Source organism: Schistocerca gregaria, chromosome 8, assembly GCF_023897955.1.
Source record: "Schistocerca gregaria isolate iqSchGreg1 chromosome 8, iqSchGreg1.2, whole genome shotgun sequence".
Lineage (NCBI taxonomy): Eukaryota > Metazoa > Arthropoda > Insecta > Orthoptera > Acrididae > Schistocerca > Schistocerca gregaria.
The window spans coordinates 97690070-97712225 of record NC_064927.1 but is presented as its reverse complement, the minus strand read 5'-3'; the positions used below and the strand labels follow the sequence as shown (position 1 = coordinate 97712225).

Sequence of the window (22156 nt, the reverse complement as noted above, 5' to 3'; positions counted from 1 at the left end):
AATGATATTTCTTCAGTGATTCACTCCTGCAACTACCATCTTTTTGTCGACAACATCCAACTGTACATAAGTGCAAGCCCCAAAAAAATTGCTGGCGCAGTAGCGAGTATGAACGCAGATCTTTGCTCTGTTTCTCGATGCGCACAGAACCTAGGACTGAAAATTAACCCCAAGAAATCCCAGGTCATACTTATATCTCATCCAAAGTTATAGTCTTGCCTGATCTTTACTACTGCGATGTAGTTCAACACGGCACAAATAGTGAAAATTCTAGATGCCTCGAGCTAGTGATGAATGCTTGTGTTAGATACGTGTGCAATATTCGGTTGTATGATCATATCAGTCCTTCATACTCCCAGCTAGGTTGGATACGCCCACATAAGGCACGCGATCTCCACACGATGTGCTTACTTCATCGATTTCTTAGCCACTGGTGCCCCCAATACTTATCGTCTCACATTAAACACCTACCATCATTCCACAATCGCAATACCAGATCGGATACGTCTATCATCTTGGCTGTACCTTTACATAACACAAAATCTTTCTCCGTGTCATTCTCCATCTCAGCCATACGACTATGGAACGCGCTCCCTTGTGATGTTCGTCTTATCCAGAACTACTCAACATTCAATAGGGAACTCAAAACTTACATATTAGGGACGGTATAGCCACCATTGTTGTGGCCCTCCCATCTCAGCTTCTAATTTTACCATTATATTCCTCTTCCTCTAACCTATCTACCTCTTATATATCTCTTCCACCCCATTCTATCGTCTCATGTCTCTGCTCGATGAGAGTAACTCACAAGCTATAAGAACGTAACGAGAAAATTCCCAACTAACATTCACAAAAGGAAAGTATGTATACTCTCATACATTATTATTTTATTTTTTATTGTTATAATTATCATTGTACTACTGATATCTTTTTTTAACATCAATATTGGATAATACGTTATATGTCCTGAATGTTATGTAGAAACTGTAACTCGTTCAATCTGAGTATGCCTGGTTAGATGTAAGAGGGCCTGAAGGCCCCAATTTTGCCAGGTAAAATAAATGAATAAATGTTTTCAAAATGCATATACAGTGGGAGGCATAGAATGGCAGCTTTGTCAGTTGCCACACACAATTTAAGTTCTACAGACAAATTCTAAGATTATCAATATACAATTGTTATTGGTTAGGCATGAATACCTCCACAGTCCACTTATTACCATTTCCTTTAAGTGCTTTTATGGGATACAGGTATGAGCACTGCACCCAACCCTCCTCCTTTCTCATCTGGGCTTGGGACCAGCAATGGCGGAGTTAAAACATCTCTTCCCCTGGAAGAGGACAGACAGACAGACACAGGGACAGACAGACAGACAGACACAGGGACAGACAGACACAGGGACAGACAGACAGACAGACACAGGGACAGACAGACACAGGGACAGACAGACAGACAGACACAGGGACAGACAGACACAGGGACAGACAGACACAGGGACAGACAGACAGACAGACACAGGGACAGACAGACACAGGGACAGACAGACAGACAGACACAGGGACAGACAGACACAGGGACAGACAGACACAGGGACAGACAGACAGACAGACAGACACAGGGACAGACAGACACAGGGACAGACAGACAGACAGACACAGGGACAGACAGACAGACAGACACAGGGACAGACAGACAGACAGACACAGGGACAGACAGACAGACAGACACAGGGACAGACAGACAGACAGACACAGGGACAGACAGACAGACAGACAGACAGACAGACACAGGGACAGACAGACACAGGGACAGACAGACACAGGGACAGACAGACAGACAGACACAGGGACAGACAGACAGACAGACACAGGGACAGACAGACAGACACAGGGACGGACAGACAGACAGACACAGGGACGGACAGACAGACAGACACAGGGACGGACAGACAGACAGACACAGGGACGGACAGACAGACAGACACAGGGACGGACAGACAGACAGACACAGGGACGGACAGACAGACAGACACAGGGACGGACAGACAGACAGACACAGGGACGGACAGACAGACAGACACAGGGACGGACGGACAGACACAGGGACGGACGGACGGACAGACACAGGGACGGACGGACGGACAGACACAGGGACGGACGGACGGACAGACACAGGGACGGACGGACGGACAGACACAGGGACGGACGGACGGACAGACACAGGGACGGACGGACGGACAGACACAGGGACGGACGGACGGACAGACACAGGGACGGACGGACGGACAGACACAGGGACGGACGGACGGACAGACACAGGGACGGACGGACAGACACAGGGACGGACGGACAGACACAGGGACGGACGGACAGACACAGGGACGGACGGACAGACACAGGGACGGACGGACAGACACAGGGACGGACGGACAGACACAGGGACGGACGGACAGACACAGGGACGGACGGACAGACACAGGGACGGACGGACAGACACAGGGACGGACGGACAGACACAGGGACGGACGGACAGACACAGGGACGGACGGACAGACACAGGGACGGACGGACAGACACAGGGACGGACGGACAGACACAGGGACGGACGGACAGACACAGGGACGGACGGACAGACACAGGGACGGACGGACAGACACAGGGACGGACGGACAGACACAGGGACGGACGGACAGACACAGGGACGGACGGACAGACACAGGGACGGACGGACAGACACAGGGACGGACGGACAGACACAGGGACGGACGGACAGACACAGGGACGGACGGACAGACACAGGGACGGACGGACAGACACAGGGACGGACGGACAGAACTAACTAGTTGGTGCACATATGAATTTAGAAGTTACTCCACAACCATCCTTCCACATAGCTAATTGCAAACTATTGAGACAGTTTTTCACTCCTAAGACATCACTTAAAATTCTAGACAGACAGACACCACAACACATGCAAATGAGTATCTACAATACATTCAAGGGTAGCCTTGTACTTTACATTAAGAAATTAACTGAAACAACTACATCATAATCTGGTGAACAAGTGTGCTAGAACATAGTTGAGTTATGAATGGACCACTTTAACTTATTAGTTTAAGTGTCTTTTACAAATACAAATTTGTAAGCTGTCCAGAAATATGACACACAGTAGTGGTAGATCACAAGTAAAACAATTCGAGTATTGTGTTCAACAGCATGTGCTTGTAAAAGTAGTGGAAGAGTTATGTAACTGTGTATATCAGAAGGCAATCTGTGACATGTCTCCTGTAGAATATTTCACATTTGCAAAATGTATGTATGGCATGTAAGTAACATTCTGCACTAAGTTCCATAGTGCAGAAGAAGATACTGTACATGTTCTATTGAGTGTTAGTTGATACTTAAGTATTAACTGAGTAATAGTAGGCTGCAAAGCTATAATTCAGAATTTTAACAACCTTACAGATTTTCTTTATGACATCGTTTTCCTGAATAGATATAGGAACATGTTTCATGATACTAACAACTGTAATTTTGCAAACCCTTGAACGTAAAGAAGTTTTCATAGAAGTGTAAAATACACCTGAGATCCAGTAAACAAAGCCTCTTTGTACCACTTTCAAGTGTGTTACAAAGCAATATGGCAGCACTATTCTACAGGAAGCTTTTCTTTGTTTACCACCAGTAAACATCCAAACCTACTGAGAATTATTGAGACTATGCTACAAATAGCAGACATGAAATCTATGTTTTGGGTACTATTAGGTTTTCATTTGTGCATAGTAGGCCCATGAACCATTGACCTTGCCATTGGTGTGGAGGCTTATGTGCCTCAGCAGAGAGGTACCTGTTGCGAAGCCAAATGAACATACAGTTCTGGAATAGGGGGCAGCAGCCTTTTCAATAATTGCAAGAGCAACTGTGCCAGTGATTGATACACCCATTTAACATCAAACTATATAGCCTTGCTATGCTGTAGTGTAACTGGCTGAATGTAGGGGTAAACCTCAGCTTCAACTTTCCAAAAGGGCATGCAGCTCTACTCTATAGTTAAATGATGACGGTATGTACTCAGTTCATAAATACAAAATTAAAATAAGGTAATGCAGGAAGTAGGTTTAATGATCAATTAGAAAAAATAAAAAAATATAAAAGTGACAAGTAACATACTATGAACAGCATAGTTAACCCATTATTGCAGTGAAGATAGACACAAAGCCCACACCTACCACAGTAGTACAAGTTCATATGCCAACCACCTCGACATATGGCTACAAGATTGAGGACATGTATGTGAAAAAAAAATTGTTCATATAGTTAGGGAGACAAAAATTTAATCTTCATGGGAGACTAGAATTCAATAGCAGGAACAGTAAGGGAAGTACAAGTAGTTGGTGAATATGGAATGGGGATAAAAAATTATAAAGTAAACCACCTGATAGAATTTTGCACAGAGCGTAACCCAATCATAGCTTACACTTTGTTTAGGAATCATGACAAACAGCTGTATACATTGAGGCCAGGAGACACTGGGAGGTATCATACATTATATAATGCCAAGACAGATTTAGGAACCAGGTATTAAATTTTTAAAGACTTTCCAGAGGCAGATGCTGACTGACCATAGTTCATTGATTATGAAATGTATATTAAAACTGAATAAACTAAGAAGGTAGGAACTTTGGAGATGGGACCTGGGTAACCTGAAATAAAGATTGTAGATAGTTCCAGAGACACCGTTAGTGAACAATTGCCAAGCATGAGGGAAGAAAATACAGTGGAGAAAGAATGGGTGGCTTTTAGAGATGATAGTGAAGGCAGCAGAGGATCAAGTAGGTAAAAGGACAAGGGCTCGTAGTAATCCTTGGGTAACACAAGATGTACTGAATTTAATCGATGAAAGGAAAAAATACAAAAATGCAGCGAGTGAAGGAGGCAAAAAGGAATACAAACATCTCAAAAATGAGATTGATAGTTAGTGCAAAATAGATGAACAGGGGTGTCTGGAAGATAAATGTAATGATGTAGAGGCATATATCACGAAGTGTAAGATACATACTGTCTACAGGAAAATTAAGGAGACCTTTGGACAAAAAAGTACTTATATTAATTTCGACAACTCAGATGGAGAACCAGTCCTAAGCAAAAGTAGAAAGGTGTAAGGAGTATACAGGGAGTATAGAAGGCCAATGTACTTCAGTGCAATATTACAGAAATGGAAGAGGATGTAATTTAAGATTAAATGGGACATATGATACTGCATGAAGAATTTGACATAGCACTGAAGGACCTAAGCCAAAACAAGGGCCCAGGAGTAGACAACATTCCATTGGAGCTACGGATAGCCTAGGGAGAGCCATTCCTGATAACTACTACCTGGGGAGCAAGATGTACGAGACAGGCAAACTACCCTCAGACTTCAACAAGAATATGAAAGTTCCCATCTGTTTCTCTGCCATACATCTTGCATACCCATAACCTCCTCACCTCAACCTTCATTAGTCACTGTCCTCACCCACCAGGCCCCCTCCATGTTCCCAGCCATCATTTCACCACCACACCCAGTCTTAATTTCTTCTTTTTATTTCTCATTTCTGCTACTTACCCCCTCCACACCACCTCTCCTACCCTCCATTTAAACTGGAACACTTCACTGTCTGCCACTCCCACCAAACTATCCCTCCCCTCCCCCTCCCAACCCCAGCCTCCTTTTTACCCCCACCCAATTCACACTGCTATCATGCACTGGTCCTTATGCTTGCAGTGTGGTTTCAGGTCTCAGACTGCAAACATGTGTGAAAGTTGCAATTGCATGAGCATGAGCGTGCACACACACACACATGTGCATGTCTACTGCTGACAAAGGCCTTAAGGCCTAAAGCTGTAATTGTGTTAATCTTTAGAAGCTGACCTCAGGGAGTATCAGATTGGATCCTGTAGAAATGTTCACATGTGGGGCAATACTTACCCTACAACTGATCTTAGAAAGTAGATTAAGGAAAGGCAAACCTACATTTCTAGCATTTGTAGACACCAACATTTCTGGCACTACTTCGCTAGAAGAAGGGATCAGTTCATAGGACATTCTGAGGCATCAAGGATTCAACAATTCAGTACTGAAGGGAAGCATGGAGGAGAAAAAGAGGGAGACCAAGGGATGAATACTCTTGGCAGGTGCCAAAGGAATTTAGTTGCAGCAATTACTAAGAGATGGAGAAGCTTGCACACATGATATAGAAGCGTGAACAGCTGCATCCAACTAGTCTGGATGAAAGACCCTCAACAACATGTTTTAAGATTAATGGAATGTGAATACCAGAGTCCATAGTAAAGTATTTGTCAAAAATGGGGGAAAAATAATTTGCTAAAATGCCTCTCCACACACTCAATTAGTTTAATCCTGCTTTTGCAGTTTATCTAAGTATGATGCATAGGTAACTACCTGTTCTAGTTTTCTGTCTCCATCATTCTCTCCCATACATAAAAGTTGTGACTATTGACACTGCCCTTTACTATCTTAAGTTTTGCTTGACGTTTTTATGTACTTTCGCATTATTTCCTTATTGCTGGAAAACAACTATCTACTTTGTTATCTACTTTGTTATCTACTTTGTTATCTACTTTGTTATCTACTTTGTTATCTACTTTGTTATCTACTTTGTTATCTACTTTCCCAGCATCTCACCAATGAATCATTTTGCCATATGCTTTAGGTACACCTTATTGAAACTGCAACTCACTGATGCTGTTATCTCGCAATTTTAAGTTACAGATTTCTCAAGTCAATTTTATATTTAACATTTGAAGCAAATTGTTTTCACACAACTTTGAAAGCTAAGCAAAATCTGCCAAACTGTATCTAGTGTCTTACAAGGAGTCCTTTGTAGCTAACTGTATGAGCTACCATAAGATTAAGGTTGTTACTGATAACATTTGCAATGTCATTAACATGTGAATTTTACTGCTAGTGTGCAACTCAATTTCTGTTACAATTACACAACAAGGAAACTTTCATCATTTGCCTCACCAAAAAACTTCTATTCAAAAATTCATTTACTATCATGTGGAGCCATTTCAATAATTATCATTTATATTTACTTCAACAAATAAACTATCTCTCATAGTTCCAATTTAGATCTACTCCAAAAATCTTTGATGGCACTTCCTCGTCCTCCTCCTCCCTAAAAAGCCAAGTCTTATCCTGCAGCCACAGCTATCTCTCCTTAACAGTCATCTTCATTTTTATGCATGAAGGACATCCCATTTTTTAAATAAGTTTATCAGTTGTTCTCTTGTTTCCTTGCCTAAGATACAGACTTTGAAAAGTTTATCAGAATGCCATATTTAATTTAATATCCAAGTTTTGCTTTGGATTGGCCTCCAACTTTTTAGTTTTGTTTCTCCACATTTCCCATGTAAACCTGTCATTCATTTTTGTCAGCTAGTTCTATTCATTCTCCTCCAGAACAATATTTGCACAGCTTCATGATGAGCTCTTTTGCTTTTGTGACTGATAATGTTTCACATCTGTATATCAGGAAACACTACACAAGAATCTTATCAAATATTTTGTTAATGAGGAAACTAACACTCGTTTAACAGAAATAGGTTCTTATTTCATAAGGAACTCTTGGCCAGTGTTAGCCTTCTCTTAATTTCCTCGAGACATTCTTTCCTCCAGTGCCACAAAAATATTGAAATTGTTACTGTCTGAAGTTGCTCTGTACCTATTTTACAGGTCTTGCCACCATTATGTCTATAGCCAAGACTTGCCTTCTTGGTATTCATTTTTAGTTTTGATTTTGAGGCCTGAAGCAGTTTATTTAGTTCCTTCCAAGTCTACGACTATTGCTGTATGATCTAGTTAACTTCTCGTATCTAACCCATGAGATGCATTGATTGTTAGAATCTCTTGAAGTTGAGAGTTTGTTACAAATGCTTTGGTAGTTCATCACTGCCTTTGTCACTGGTTTTATCTGTGAGGTACACTAATACTTTCAACTGAGTACTCTAGTCTAAAAATAGCTCTATGCTCCCATACATTATCCATTACCTGAGTAGCAGCCTAACTTGTACTTCTCACCTTACCTTATTAGGTAAACAGTTCTTAATTGTGAATTGTTTTGGAAGTTGTGGCTTAGCATATCACAGTTTTCGAAGTCTAGTCCTTTCAACTCTGAACTCTGGCACTATTAGTTGTAGTGGCACTGCTTGAGATTGTAAACTTCATTGGAGTTCCATGAGCAAGATTTATGAATGATGGAAGTATGATCTCTCAATCCACACAATAAGCATTGTTCATTTCACCATGTTTGTCACACTGCAGCTGGCTGTACCATATGCCAAATGGTTGCTACAGCAAGGTATTTAACAAGTTTAGTGATGTTTCCTGTAGGATAAATTCTGTAGTCATGCCAAGATATTTGCAACCAGTTCAGTTATGAAATGCGAAGAGAGAGAAGAAATTTCAGTGTAACTAGAAGAATAGAGACGGGTGGGCTGGAGATGGGTATGGGCAAGAGCAGGGCCACCCTGACAGCAGAAGCACCACCATTCATCCATACACACACCACAATTGCAACAAGAAGCAACACCAGGGGAAACACCAGGGGAAGAATAGAAGGTAAGGGGAAGTAAACATCAGGGAATACTAGACAAAATGTGGAAGGGGGAGGAATTAAGAGAACCTGGGCAGGCTCCACACAAGGCCTAAGGCCTTGCCAAACATTGCCAACACTTAGGGACAAATTCTGGGATGATAAACCCCTGCTGCAAAGAAAATCGAGGACAGACATAACTGTAAGGGTCATCCACTAAAACCTTTAACAATTAGAGTAGGGGGTATGAACATAGTGCAAAGGGCCAAAATGTCAAGGCAATTAGGAAAAAGCGTGTACCACCAGAGGATGCCCCAAAAGTAGCGAGGGGTCAGCCCACTGTGGATTAAAGAATCCGTGGGTCAATGTAGTATGGCCGATGCAAATACTGAGGATGACTGTAGGTCCCCACCGGGAGAAGGAAGGAAACAACATGGCTGGGGTTACCTTAATTGCATGAAATTTGTTAGGCGGAGGTGGCCCCCCAGAGTTGGCCCACAACCGAACGAAAATTATTTGTCATGAAGGTGCAAATCTGCCTCCAAAGGGACACACAAACAGGGGAACAGTAAGGATAGGTGGCTGCCATTCACCACCACCACCACCACCACCACCACCACCACCACCACCACCTTACCTGGGACACAATTATGGCCAAGAAACCAAAGGACAGCAGGAAGTTACAACAGCACAAAAACCACTCATCAAGTCTGTAGTTAACACTCTGAGGACTGCATACATAAAGCAGATGGCACAATAAGTGGCCATCCATTCCACAGTGAGCACCGAACATGTGATATGCAAGAAAAGCTGTTCCTTGCCATCGGAAGACATTAAACTGTACTCATGTGATCACTGGTTTTGGAGTGATCTGGAACTCCTGGAAGAGCAGGCCAAGCAGACAACCAAACACCATTTGGGGATCTGAGGCTTTTGGACCCTAACAGATATCCATCCAAATCTGGGTTCATGGAACTGAGGAAGGATGTTCAGGAGAAAACATGGGTAACAGGACAAAGCAGAAAGATGGAAATCACGGCAGAGAGAATCAAGGTGGAGCCCAACTGGTGAACGCACCAGATGTTGGGTAATGGGCTAGCAAAAAAGGAGGGTGAGTGAGCAGGGTATTATTTGAGGGGGGGGGGGGGGGCACAAGAATCCCAGTTGATGAAATGTAAGACATGCTACAGATATAGTGCGGAATGCACCTGTGGCCGAAGAGATAACCTATCCCATGGTGGATGGGGTGCAAGAGGAGCAGCATGGAAAGGACATGAGCTGTGAAATTCAAACCAGTGTCCAGATGAGAGAAGAATCACACAAAGGTGGAGTAGAGTAACTATTTGCATCCTGAGAGGTGTGGGTAAGGACACTACAGGTAAGGGGGGTATTAAATTTACAGGAGCCACCACCCTTAACGCAGTTAAGGGGATGGTGAAATAAGCCTATTGTCAAGAGGACCTAAGGAACAGAGCTAAGACTTTAAAATTTTGGCCGCAAAAAGCTCCAGAAAATATATGTAACTTGTCGAAACACTTTCACAAAACTTTTTGCTGTTTGGCCCCTGCATGCCATTTGTCTGGACTATGCCAAGAGGGGCCCCATTATTGAACCTGAAATAACAGAAGGGAGTATGGGGCAGAGATGGTGTGGCTGGTTGATTATGTACAACATTCATCATAGTAAATTAATAAGTAGTAGTAGTAGTAGTAGTAGTAGTAGTAGTAGGAGAACTCAGTTCTTCATTCACAGCGGCTAGATTTTGGAACTAGTTAAAGAACCTTCAGTTATTACCTTGTTTAACTTATTTGATTAATGCTGTCATCTCAGCTAGCCATTTATCTGAAGTTTGTTGTTCAACTGTAACCTGTCAGCAAGAATCAATAATAAACTGACAGTTGAAAATTAATATTTATAATTAATTCCAAAGCTGCCATGTTTAGAATTTCTCATAATTTCTAATATTGACACTTCATTAATAAATGAAATTTTTTCATGGGCTTCAGCTGTACTTAACATTTTCTGTAAATTTTACCATACCAGTCAATACATCCACAACATTCAATTTACTGGTGTCATCGTTCAGTATCTAAAATGTTCCGGCAGAAACTCTAAATAAGATGGCATAGTAAGGTACTTTAACCTTAAATGACTCAGAAGTGCTCGACTTCTGATATCTGTTACTGCTAATTAAAAACCAGTAGAACTTTTCTATCATGTATTGGTTAACAACTTTGCCTTAACTATTGCGAAGCAGAACATAAAGTAATATTTCATCCCACTTAAGGACACCAGAAATTAGTGGAATTTCTCAAGCAGGAATACATCATTCATGGAGAACTGTAATGCTTAACACAATTTTGGAAATGTAATTTTTACAGAATAAATTTATCACCTCTTCACAATACTGTTCTTAATCTTTGGAAAGTTATTTTACTAAATAAATTGTCCAACAGTTAGGGACCCATCACTGTACAGAACAAATATATATGCATGTAATGGATGGACACACACACACACACACACACACACACACACACACACACACACACACACACACACACACACACACACACACCCCTACCTTTCCACAAAATTTTGGGAAAAAAGGCCTTAAAAAAGTAGTGACTAGAAAAAAATTATCAAGCCGTAAGTTTACTTGCAGTACCACTACATATGAGAAATTAGAAGACATTTCTAACCAGTCATCTGCATGACTTGTGCTGGAATAAATCATGGAATTACATTTTAGGAGATCTAAATTACTATCACAGAATCAATTACCACTTGCACACAGCATACCTAACACCTTTCAGGGCCAACAAAAATTTGTTTTGCATGATTACTGGTAACTGAAAAATTAAAGTGCTGTGCATGTAAAAGGAATTCTCATGTTAAAAATTCAGGAAATACAAAACTTACAATTAGGAAATGTCAGTACATCACAAGACAATTGACATTGTGTACACTCATTCATCCAATATTTCATCCAGTATTTGGGTACACGATTGCTTATCAACTTCCGAGAAACTTTGAGCAGAATTTCACACTGTCAGTTTTTCTCACTTGTACACTTAACATCTAATATTTATCTTGTTTACTCACTTATAAAGCTGTCTAATGTTTAAAGCCATTTTGTAAGTGGAATATTGCTTCTTTGAAAACTGAGAATGATTGTTATCTTACTATAAAGCCAACTGTTAATAATTGGCATCTCCAATAGCTGCTAATAAAACGAATGTTTTAATTTTGTTTTAAATTAACATTTTACATTAAAATATTTTGCTTTACCAGCAACAAAAATTAGTATACAACATAGTAATAATAAATAGCAATAATAAAAATAATAAATATTATTACAACAACTGAACTCACTGTGATAGTCCATTCCGCATGTAGATTTAACAATGCATTCCATGAAATTCCATTTCTCAGAATGAGGAAGTGAACTCTTCTCTTAATTTAGTTTTCATCTAGTACAAGGAAACATACAGCAGTGGCATAAGTATGTCTTCATTATCTAGAGAGAATGCCGAGACACCACTGAAGTTCGTTTCTCTCTCTCTCTCTCTCTCTCTCTCTCTCTCTCTCTCTCTCTCTCTCTCTCTCTCTCTCTCCCCCCCCCCCCCCCCCCCATCAGGCTCCGGAAGCATGCATTTCGAAAGTCCTGTAACTAATTGTTTTAAAACTGAGTAAATTCTGTTTCACTACACAAAAAAATTTCCACCTTCACTTCACTCCTGAAGAGATAATGCTCCTTCCTTCTTTCATTAGTGTTTCGAACTCTTAGGAGCAGCAACGCAGAATAATGTTGTACTGCAGCATCTTTATTGTATTTTGTACTGCAGTTCCCACCTGAAAAGTTTACTTAAAAAAAACACTTGGTTTTTTGTGCACAACATCTGAAATCGTCTGTTTACTCTAAACCTACCAACAAATACATTCTGGAGTTAAATTGTTCACTCAGAGACTTGGGTGAACTATAATGAAATAATAACAATCAGTTATATAATTTATAACCCAGTGTTCTAAGAGTTACATTGTAAAAACTCTCAGACTGGGAGAAAGGCAAGTGAAGAATCAAATGCAAGCATAGATTATGTTACAGTACTTATCACCTAGTAGACTGGAGATAGGCAATGAAGTATCTTGCAAATGTTTCCATATCAAAGTTAGAATAGGCATACCAATTGAGTACATATTTTATTACACACTTTAATTGTGGAAAGGGGGGTTGCATGTTAGTAACAAAATCAGTTATGGACTGAAGGTGAGAGTGTGACAATTTTGGACAAACAATACTAACATTCCGAAGGGAAAGGGGGGAGGTGCAATATACAGCTTCTAGAAAAACTTAAATTTTTAAATTGTACCTTAATAGGGATGGCAATTATGGTAAAAACACAAAATACTGTTTCTACATACACCTCTGAATGTCATGAATATATTATAATTTCAGGAACTTTCTATTACAGCCTTTAAGGGCTGTAATAATTACTTACATAATCTCCTCCTTGAATTTCAAGCAATGAATGGCAGTTCAGTCATAGGAGAAGTGATTAATTAGAACTATACAGCAGAACAATACCACTTTCACATACTGCTCCAATGTTATAATCTCATTTCATCCCATAATGCAATGTAGTGCATCATCTATGCTGTAGCAGTTCTGGCTGAAGAGGGACACAAATCATGCTATCTGCATCAAGATATCTTATTTACACCTGGAAATTAAGACATACAGCAGAGTAGCAAAAACCACATTACAGTACTTACTGTCAGAGGGACAAACTTCTTTTCTATTTTGACTTCATGAGGGAGAATACACAGCAATATACATAAAGTTCACTACATTTCCTGTTTACATCCAAAGAGGCAGATAAAGCATGAAAACCATTACATACATATACTTTTACATTTAATTAACTTTTTATCTTTTCTTAGGGAGGCGTAAGTAGAGGTTTTCTACTTTTATACAAATGTATTTTTTCATAGTAAGCGAACATGTGAGCTACACTTTACCATTTCTAACTACAGATGAACACACCAAAGCATGGGTGTTTGGAGAATATTTCAATTGTAAATCCAAGGAGACTGAAATCTCAGCTGTCACATGGAAATGTTACAATTTTAACTTATAACAAAAGCAACACTTGCAATCTCTGTAACATATGTGTTTCATTCACACTGTAGAAGCTTAGCAATGCACATAATTCATTTGAGATTGACTGTAGTTTAAAGTCATAGGACAACAAACACCATCAACATTAATTTACATTACAGTTTCCATATAAAGAAGTATGACATGGGAGATACAGAAAGCAATATTTTCATATCTCATGGGAGACTAACATTCATTAACACATTTCTGTGTACATGTACATACACTGCGTTTTAACTACAAAAATGTAAGTACTTTTTCTAGTATAAAAGGAAACAAATATCATCTACATGAATTTTATATATTTTTGATTCCCCTAAATCCATGACATGTTTTACATGCAAAAGGAGGCAACAAATTTTCAAATTACATATGTAACGAAATGCAACTTGTGGTGGAGACTGACAGGTGCCGTAACATACACAGCCGTTTTTGGACAATTTGTGCTGTTTTCACCCTATATAAAAATATTTCAGTAACGCGTAATGTGCAATTCCAGAGTGAGGTAACCAGCATCTCAAATCCGTAACCGTTTCCACATGAATAACAGACCATTAATGTGCAGTGACAAATTATTAACACTTGGGATTCAAGAGCAATGCAGGTATGAGGGCTGTATAAAACCATCTCAACTTTGAATGGGAAGGGGGTGTGGGCATACACTATCAGCTGCACAAATGTATCCTGTAGTTGAGTATCAATGTAAACATTAGAAAATATATGCAACACCAAAAGTATGCAATATACAGAAAATTTGCAAGATTTAAACAGCATTTTTATTGGAAGCTTGAGCTTAAGCACAGTAAGTACATAAAGAAATTACAGTATCACTTCAACCTTTAGTGTGAGGTAGTAGAAAAGGCACCATAAAGTAAGGGCAGGCATTTACATCTAAAATGGAAGAAACTACATAGGTACAAGGAACCACCCAAATAGTTTATCTTAACTGTAACAGTATAGCTGTTTAATAGAAACATGATCTCAGTACTTACCATCACAGGCAAATTACGCATGGCATATCAGAGCTTTTCTACTTTTCTGACCCAGGTGAAATCTAAACATAGGAGTTAGTGTCTGTATCTTTGTAACTAACTGGCCTCTATGCAGAGGTAATCTTAGCAACTTTGCAATTGTTTAAATTTGTGTCTCCATGTTAATACCTGTCAATGGCAATGTAATTTTTTTACCTTACTGTCATCTGCACATATTACAAATCACCTTTATAAAATTTGCTTACTAGCTCCACGTAAGGGAGCTTTGTATAAATGTGCATAAATGAGAAATGAGGTACTTCAAATATCACAGAAAAATAAATTGCTATGGTTATACTTTGTCACATTCAGAACCACAGTCTTAGTTTAAGCAGATGGAACATCGATACATTGCTAGGATTCTGGGAAAATGCAGTCACTTTAGAAACAGTCCTTAAACACTTGCAATCCATCATCAAATGTTGCACACAAGTATTGTGCCCACACTGAACAAAACAGACAGGAGTGCAGATGTTCACCAGCTTGTTCAACAAGTAGATCACAGAGGTGCTGAAAACTGGACTAACAGGAACTGTGAGTTTAAGTTCAAATCAAATATCCCAAGAAGGCCGATTTACAAAATTTGAAGAAACAGTATTAAGTGAAGAACAGAGATATTTTAGTACCCTAGGTATCACTGTTGTAGAGGCTGCAAAGATACGATTGAAGTAATTGCTGTGCGCACAGTCATTTGAGCAATAATTTTCCTACATTATACATTACTGGTATGGGAAGAGACTAACATGGCATAATACTATGAACACACTGCCATAGACTTCACAATGGTTTGTGAAGTACTAATGTACATTTAGATAGAAGGAAGATCATTACAATTTCCATATAAGGATGCTAACACTCAGAATATTCATTACACACTACAGCAGAACTATAGAACTAAGAATAGGAGCTGTATACGAACATTCACACCACCTCCATGAACAGCAGCATAAAAACACATGCAGAATATATCTGCACCCTTAGACATACTGAATCTTCCAAAATTGATATTGCCATCAGGTTTTTAGAATGGGGGTGAACAGCAGCATAAAAACACATGCAGAATATATCTGCACCCTTAGACATACTGAATCTTCCAAAATTGATATTGCCATCAGGTTTTTAGAATGGGGGTGTAGATGTATAATTTATGTACATGTGGTTTCTGGTTTCACCTTCACTGCTTGACAATATGGAAATTTTGAAAATAGTTTCGTAATTCGCAACATGGGCAGTAAATGTTGGAAACTGGATAATAGGCAATCTGTTTCCATCTTCTGTGGGAGGTAATGTAGTCATAATTAGAATTTACTGTACTATCCAAGAACATAGAAATTTAAAGCCTGACACACACATAGTAACATTAGCAGTACTATATATGCTTTTCATGTTTTTTTAGCCCTTTCACTATCGAGTTTTTGGCAGCATGCAGTACTTGCTCACCAGAATGTGCTTACCATTTCTGCAGGATATTGCTTTACACTTCCATTTCATCCCTTTTGTCTATTAGTTTAACAAACATTACAATGAAATGTTCTTACATCAGTTCTTTTGGGTAGGATGCAATTCACAATGCTTAACAGACCACAGTCCCACATTATCTTTGTTTAAAACTTAGCCAATTCCACCTGCTTTGTTTTCTTGCTGCTGGTTGCTTTTGGGACAATGAACACCACTTGCAAAGTGCTCTCCTTTTTGTCTCCTTGCTTTGTAGCACACACTTTCATTGTGATCTCACGTCAAGGACTGAAAGACTACGACAAAAAACTGCTTCTTATGTCATCTACAAGCCATAGTAATGTAGTTAGCTTACAAGAAATAACTGCATGAAGCATCCTGTGCTATGTGGCACATTAAGAATATCCTTTCAAAATACTCATGGTGTTATTGACTCCTGGTGCATGTGTGCGAGTACAGAGTGCGTAGAAGCTCAGTATAGATCTCTCTCAAACAGTTGAACAATATGAGACAAAAGCTTAAACTTAAGGCATGAAAAATCCATGACAGCTTGACAGTAGTACATAGTATGTTGATTTGTCCTTGAGGGAAAGCAATACATAGCAGCTAGGTATTATGCTACACAATTTTGACACAATTTACACCTTCAAATTGAGTTTTAATAAAACAGATCTATAATAATGAAGTATCTACCTTCAGACAGTGTATAAGATTTGCATACAAACGCCTTTACCAGTATCACATATGCATGGAAACTTAGTACTGTAATATCTGTATTAGAACTTAAAGCTAAGAAGAAAGTTAAAGGTGACTACATTGTCAATTCCACTTGCAATCAGAATTAATTAGTACCACCTGCATCGAAAAGAAATTTATGTTTATTTTTCCTTAATATAAAGGTATATTTGGCACCGGCTTAGGATATTCACAACCAACCAAGAGAAGTCATATGTTCACAATAAGCATGTCTGAATTTGCACCCGAAGAGACTCGACTGACATTTACATGAAAGTTTTAACCATTACCAATTCACTTTGTGTCACTGTGTAACATTTGCAGAAAATTCATTTCAGTCTTCACATTTAAGGACAAGGGAAGCATGTCAGGGAATAGGAAGGTACCATTTCCACCATTAATCAAAACCAATGGAAAGTACCTTCATGAAATCTTACTTTTTGAGATGTTTATATTTCAGTTTTACAGGGAAATTTTAATGGTTTTTCCTGAGGAAGAGGTAGTTATAGCATAACACTACATAAAATTACATTTCTACTTCCAAATGCGGTGTCAATGTAGGCAGTGTAAAGTTATACACACAAACCGTTGTTGCAGCTTCTACTTCCAGCGGAAACAGTACATAATTTAATACTTACAGTAGTAACATCTGTACGACACAGATTTACACATCCAAGTGAAAACTAAATGTAACAACAAAATATTATTACCTTCATTGTCTTGAGATGTAGATGCTTAGCTGAAAAATCATGGGACAACCATCTTCGGAGTGTGTAAATCCATTTTAGTGGCACAATTTTTATCGTGGTCTCTTACAATGGTGTGGAGTTACAGTACAGCAGTCTCAAAAATTTATGTTGCCAGTATCATAAGATATTACAATTTCCATCGAAGGATAAAGAAATAATTACAGCTGTAGATAATCGTTTCCATCTCCCATGGAGATTTGTTCACCTTCGAGAGTGAGGCAAATATCATTACATATGATCAGAAACAGTTTGTACCCAATAATTTACAAAATGACGTCCACTTATTGTAGTTCAATGGGAATTAATGTGAGTGTGAATCTAGAGATTGAGGCAATCATGAATGCACAGGGTGGATGTTTTATATTTTACCTTCTTTCTCCTGAAATTTTTTAGCAAGACAATTAAATCACACTACATTTTCCACTTCAAGTTTTAAGTGTAGATAAAGCTGTACAAAATTGCCATTTTCATGTCCAGTGGAAAACAATGTACTTCACATACACAGAAATTGTTAGCTTCCACTGAGTGAAGGACAATGCAAGTCAATATATAACAACATTACTCCTATGTAATCCTGATTATTGCAGTTTTCAAACTGGATGGAGTGAGAGCAGGGCATTTGAAGGAATATTTTTAGAATTTCAAGAACACATTAAAACATGAGAACTGCATAAGGATATACTATGTTTTACACTTCCCAGCTAGTCAGTAACACCTAAATACAATTCGCATTACAGTTTCTACCTAAATTGACAAAGGGTGACAAAAGCAGTACCATTTCATATTTCATTGTGGGGCTATGACACAAGAACTTTTTCCTTCTACTGTATTCAGTATAAGGAAGGCGAAACTTAACTGGTACTGAAATAGTCGTACCTAGTTTTACATCCAATGAAGGCAATGTAAGCTATACCAAAACAATTTGTCAGAAGTTTGCCGTATGTACCACCAGAAGCATCCAATGCTGCACAATATTTTGTGCAATTTTCTCTTCCTGCAAGAGACAATACAGGTTGTGAAGACCTTACACTGTTAGCTTCATTAACATACCTACCTCCAAAAAATGCAGCTGCAAGCAATGTCTGTTTACATATGGGAGGTTAGCTAAAGCGTGACTATTAAATGGGAGGCTATATATAGAAGCTCCAGAAAATCTCAATGTTCATGTAGCAGGCCAAACGGGATTATCTCCTTCTGGAGAGGTACTATGTATGTCAATAACAATGTTACTCACCCCCTTGTCAAGCATAGCTTATATTTATTCCTTACGTTTCCACACCAAGGAGAAAGTGAAATAGGAAATTAAGCTTTGTCAGTCAACAAAACACACAAGTAACTGCACATGAACAGTTAGGTCACAGTATTCATCTCCACATGCTACCTCCTTTGGCAGTAACTTACCAGCTCTGCCAGTGTTTCATCATAGTTAACACCTAAGGTGAAGGCAAAGCATTACAGCACCACATAAGCATTCTTTTCACTGTGAATGAATTATAATAAAATTATAACAATAAATAAATTTATTACCACACACACCTGTGGAGGAGAGAGAGACACTGCAGATTAAAAAATCATTGCTACCAGTTCCATGTAAATGACCTTAATGGTATCATTACAGAAGTCTACATTAGGAGTTTCACCTAAATGGTAGGCGATGCATGGCAGTTACACAGGAAATTTATCATTTTTAGCTTTAAAGAACAAAACATGGGAAATGAATATGAAATTCTTGCAATACCTACTTCCTAATTAAAGTAGTATTTAGCAGGTTTACAGTATAACACAGTAGCCACTTTTTGAGTTCAGTAAAGAATTTGAAAAATACATGACAATACAAAAATCAGCATTGACAAACATTACAGGAATATATTTTTGCATTTACCTACGAAGAAGGAAGTACAACTAATACATTTGACATTTTTAAATGTAAGGAGAGCCAAAGCATGGCAGCTGCTTCAGAACACCTTCTCACAGCAACTTTGGCACAACAATAATGAAGTATCTACGATGAGTGTGATAGTTGCATTAAAATTTTGTTATTTCAATCTCCACAGATATGAATATTAAGCACTTTCAAACATAATCTCGGTACTCACCTCCAAAAGTAAGTCAATAGTTTGTCACAAAGCAGTAATATTTATTTGGTACTTACCAACAGATGACAAGCATAGCAGCCTCCATCATCATCATCATCATCATCATCATCATCATCATCATCATCATCATCATCATCATCATCATCATCATCATCATCATCATCATCATCATCATCATCATCATCATCATCCAATAGTGCCAATGTGTATCTTCATTAAGTTGCCTTTTTTACCTAAAGTAACAAGTGATTAAAATTTGATCATATCCATCTCTTCTAATAGAGCAGACTTGATACCTTAATTAAATATGTATTAGTTCTGAATCTCAAGTTTTTCTTGGTCATAGAAGACATGACTTACCAGAACAATTTACTCATCAAAACAATTACATTTAAGGCAACAGTTTGCAATTAAAGTTAACATAAGTGTCAACCTTCAAGAAGCCAGTAACAATCTTCATGTAGGAACAAAAATAATATTTCAACCTAAGTACAACAAAGCAAATTTAACATTGGAGTACTATCACTTTTGTAAGTGCAATGACACAATACATGAAACATTCTATACATTGTTCTTTTGATGAAGGCCAAGATGAACACCCACACAGGAATACCACTGAAGTCTCCAATGTCACAGGAGGCTTTACAGAACTGTTTTGTAGAGTTAATATTACGGTCTTCGCTATAAAGGAGGAAGGGTAATTGTTTTTTACATAAAGTAGTGTTCAGATTTATGTTCAATTGCAGGCAATACACTGAGAATAGACGACATTAAAACTGTTTCAATATGAAAAATGTTTACATTTATATGAAAACACCTTCACAAAGTTTTCATTATAATTTCAATCTGCAGAGGAAAAAGTGAGGTGATGGGCATGCCATTTACAATTTAAATACAATTAAATTACCAGCAATCACAAAATTTCTAATAACCTTATTAGAATAGGGAAGCCATGTGTGAAGGCTACAGAAAAATCATGGCCTTCCACCCTGCTGGGACAATACAAAACTGTTTCACAATCTATGCAATAAACCGTAAATGGCAATGGTACAACTATGTACACAGCATTAACATTGTCACAAAAAATGCTATTATTTAACACCTAATGAGAAAAGAAAAATACTAACCTTTCCACTTCCAGAATAACAAAGCTACACTAACTTTGCCATCCATACACGATTACCATACTACTGGTCCCTTGCAGGTGACCATACACAATCCGTTCACTAATTTTATATTGCATTATTAATTTAGAAATGTATTTAGAAAGAATACTATAATATTCTTATTACAGTTTAGTCTGCAATAAGATAGCAGAGCAACTTCATAAAAAATTTACGCATTTGTCATAAAATAGTAGGCAGCTATGGAATGTTCACACATTATGGTTTCCAATTTGAAGAGGAGGCTCGGAAAGCATGACTGCTACTGCCACTGCATCGCAACTTTTCCACTGGTAATAGAAAGCAATACACATATCTAAAAAATAGAACTTTGGCTACAGAGATGTGGTGGATCCAGGAAGGAATACTTTTAGCCGAGTAACTGAGGCAGCTAGTGTAAATAAATTATTACACACTGCAGTACAGCAGAAAGCTAATGCACCAAACTACTGTTCACAGCAAACAGACTTCACCCTATCACAGGTGCTCTGCTCACTGATGAAAGAGTCCATTCTTGACACCATTATTAACTGTGGAGCTGAGAGGGGCGCACACATTGAAGGTTGTGTGGAAGTGTTCTTACAGTTTTCATGTTCAATATATGTATAGTAAGTAAACAATCTATATTACTCTGAAATATATTTTTTAATCAGAATTTTTGTTAAGTAGTTTTCACCTCTGATGGAATATTGTAGAATATGTAACATCTTCATAAAGCTTATGCTACCGCTTCACATGGGATGGGGAATTAAATCATGACAGCTTTGTGAAAACAGTCGCTGACTTTCAGTGGAATGCAGTGTATAGCAGCTTCAGAAATTTTTTCATTATTATTTAGACCCACAGCACATGAGAGGTACATAAGAACACGATTACAGCTTCTACCATTACAGCCCCATGGAAGGATCTGTAACACATCCACTTTTAAAAGGTGGAATCTGATGTCTTCAGTATGCTCCTTGAAGTGAGGAAAGAAATTAAACGCATGTAGAAAGATCTTCCTCACTTCCACCTAGAGTGGAAGCCATGAGAAAATTCCAACAGCCAGATAAGCACAGTAATTGCATTATTAACTTCTAAAACAGGGTCATACATCAAATCTTCCTAAAATTAGTGTAATTTAATTCTCCAGAGGAAGGCCAAGACAAATGCTTCATTTGAACGTAATAC

At 38.6% G+C, this 22156-nt stretch overlaps 1 protein-coding gene across 1 annotated transcript; it reads left to right on the top strand.

Moving 5' to 3' along the window:
- The first annotated feature begins 1304 nt into the window (after positions 1 to 1304).
- LOC126285038 (serine-aspartate repeat-containing protein F-like) lies at positions 1305 to 2897 on the top strand. The gene has a single exon (XM_049984360.1). It carries the CDS (start codon positions 1305 to 1307, stop codon positions 2895 to 2897), a length of 1593 nt encoding a protein of 530 aa, XP_049840317.1.
- Positions 2898 to 22156: the final 19259 nt, after the last annotated feature.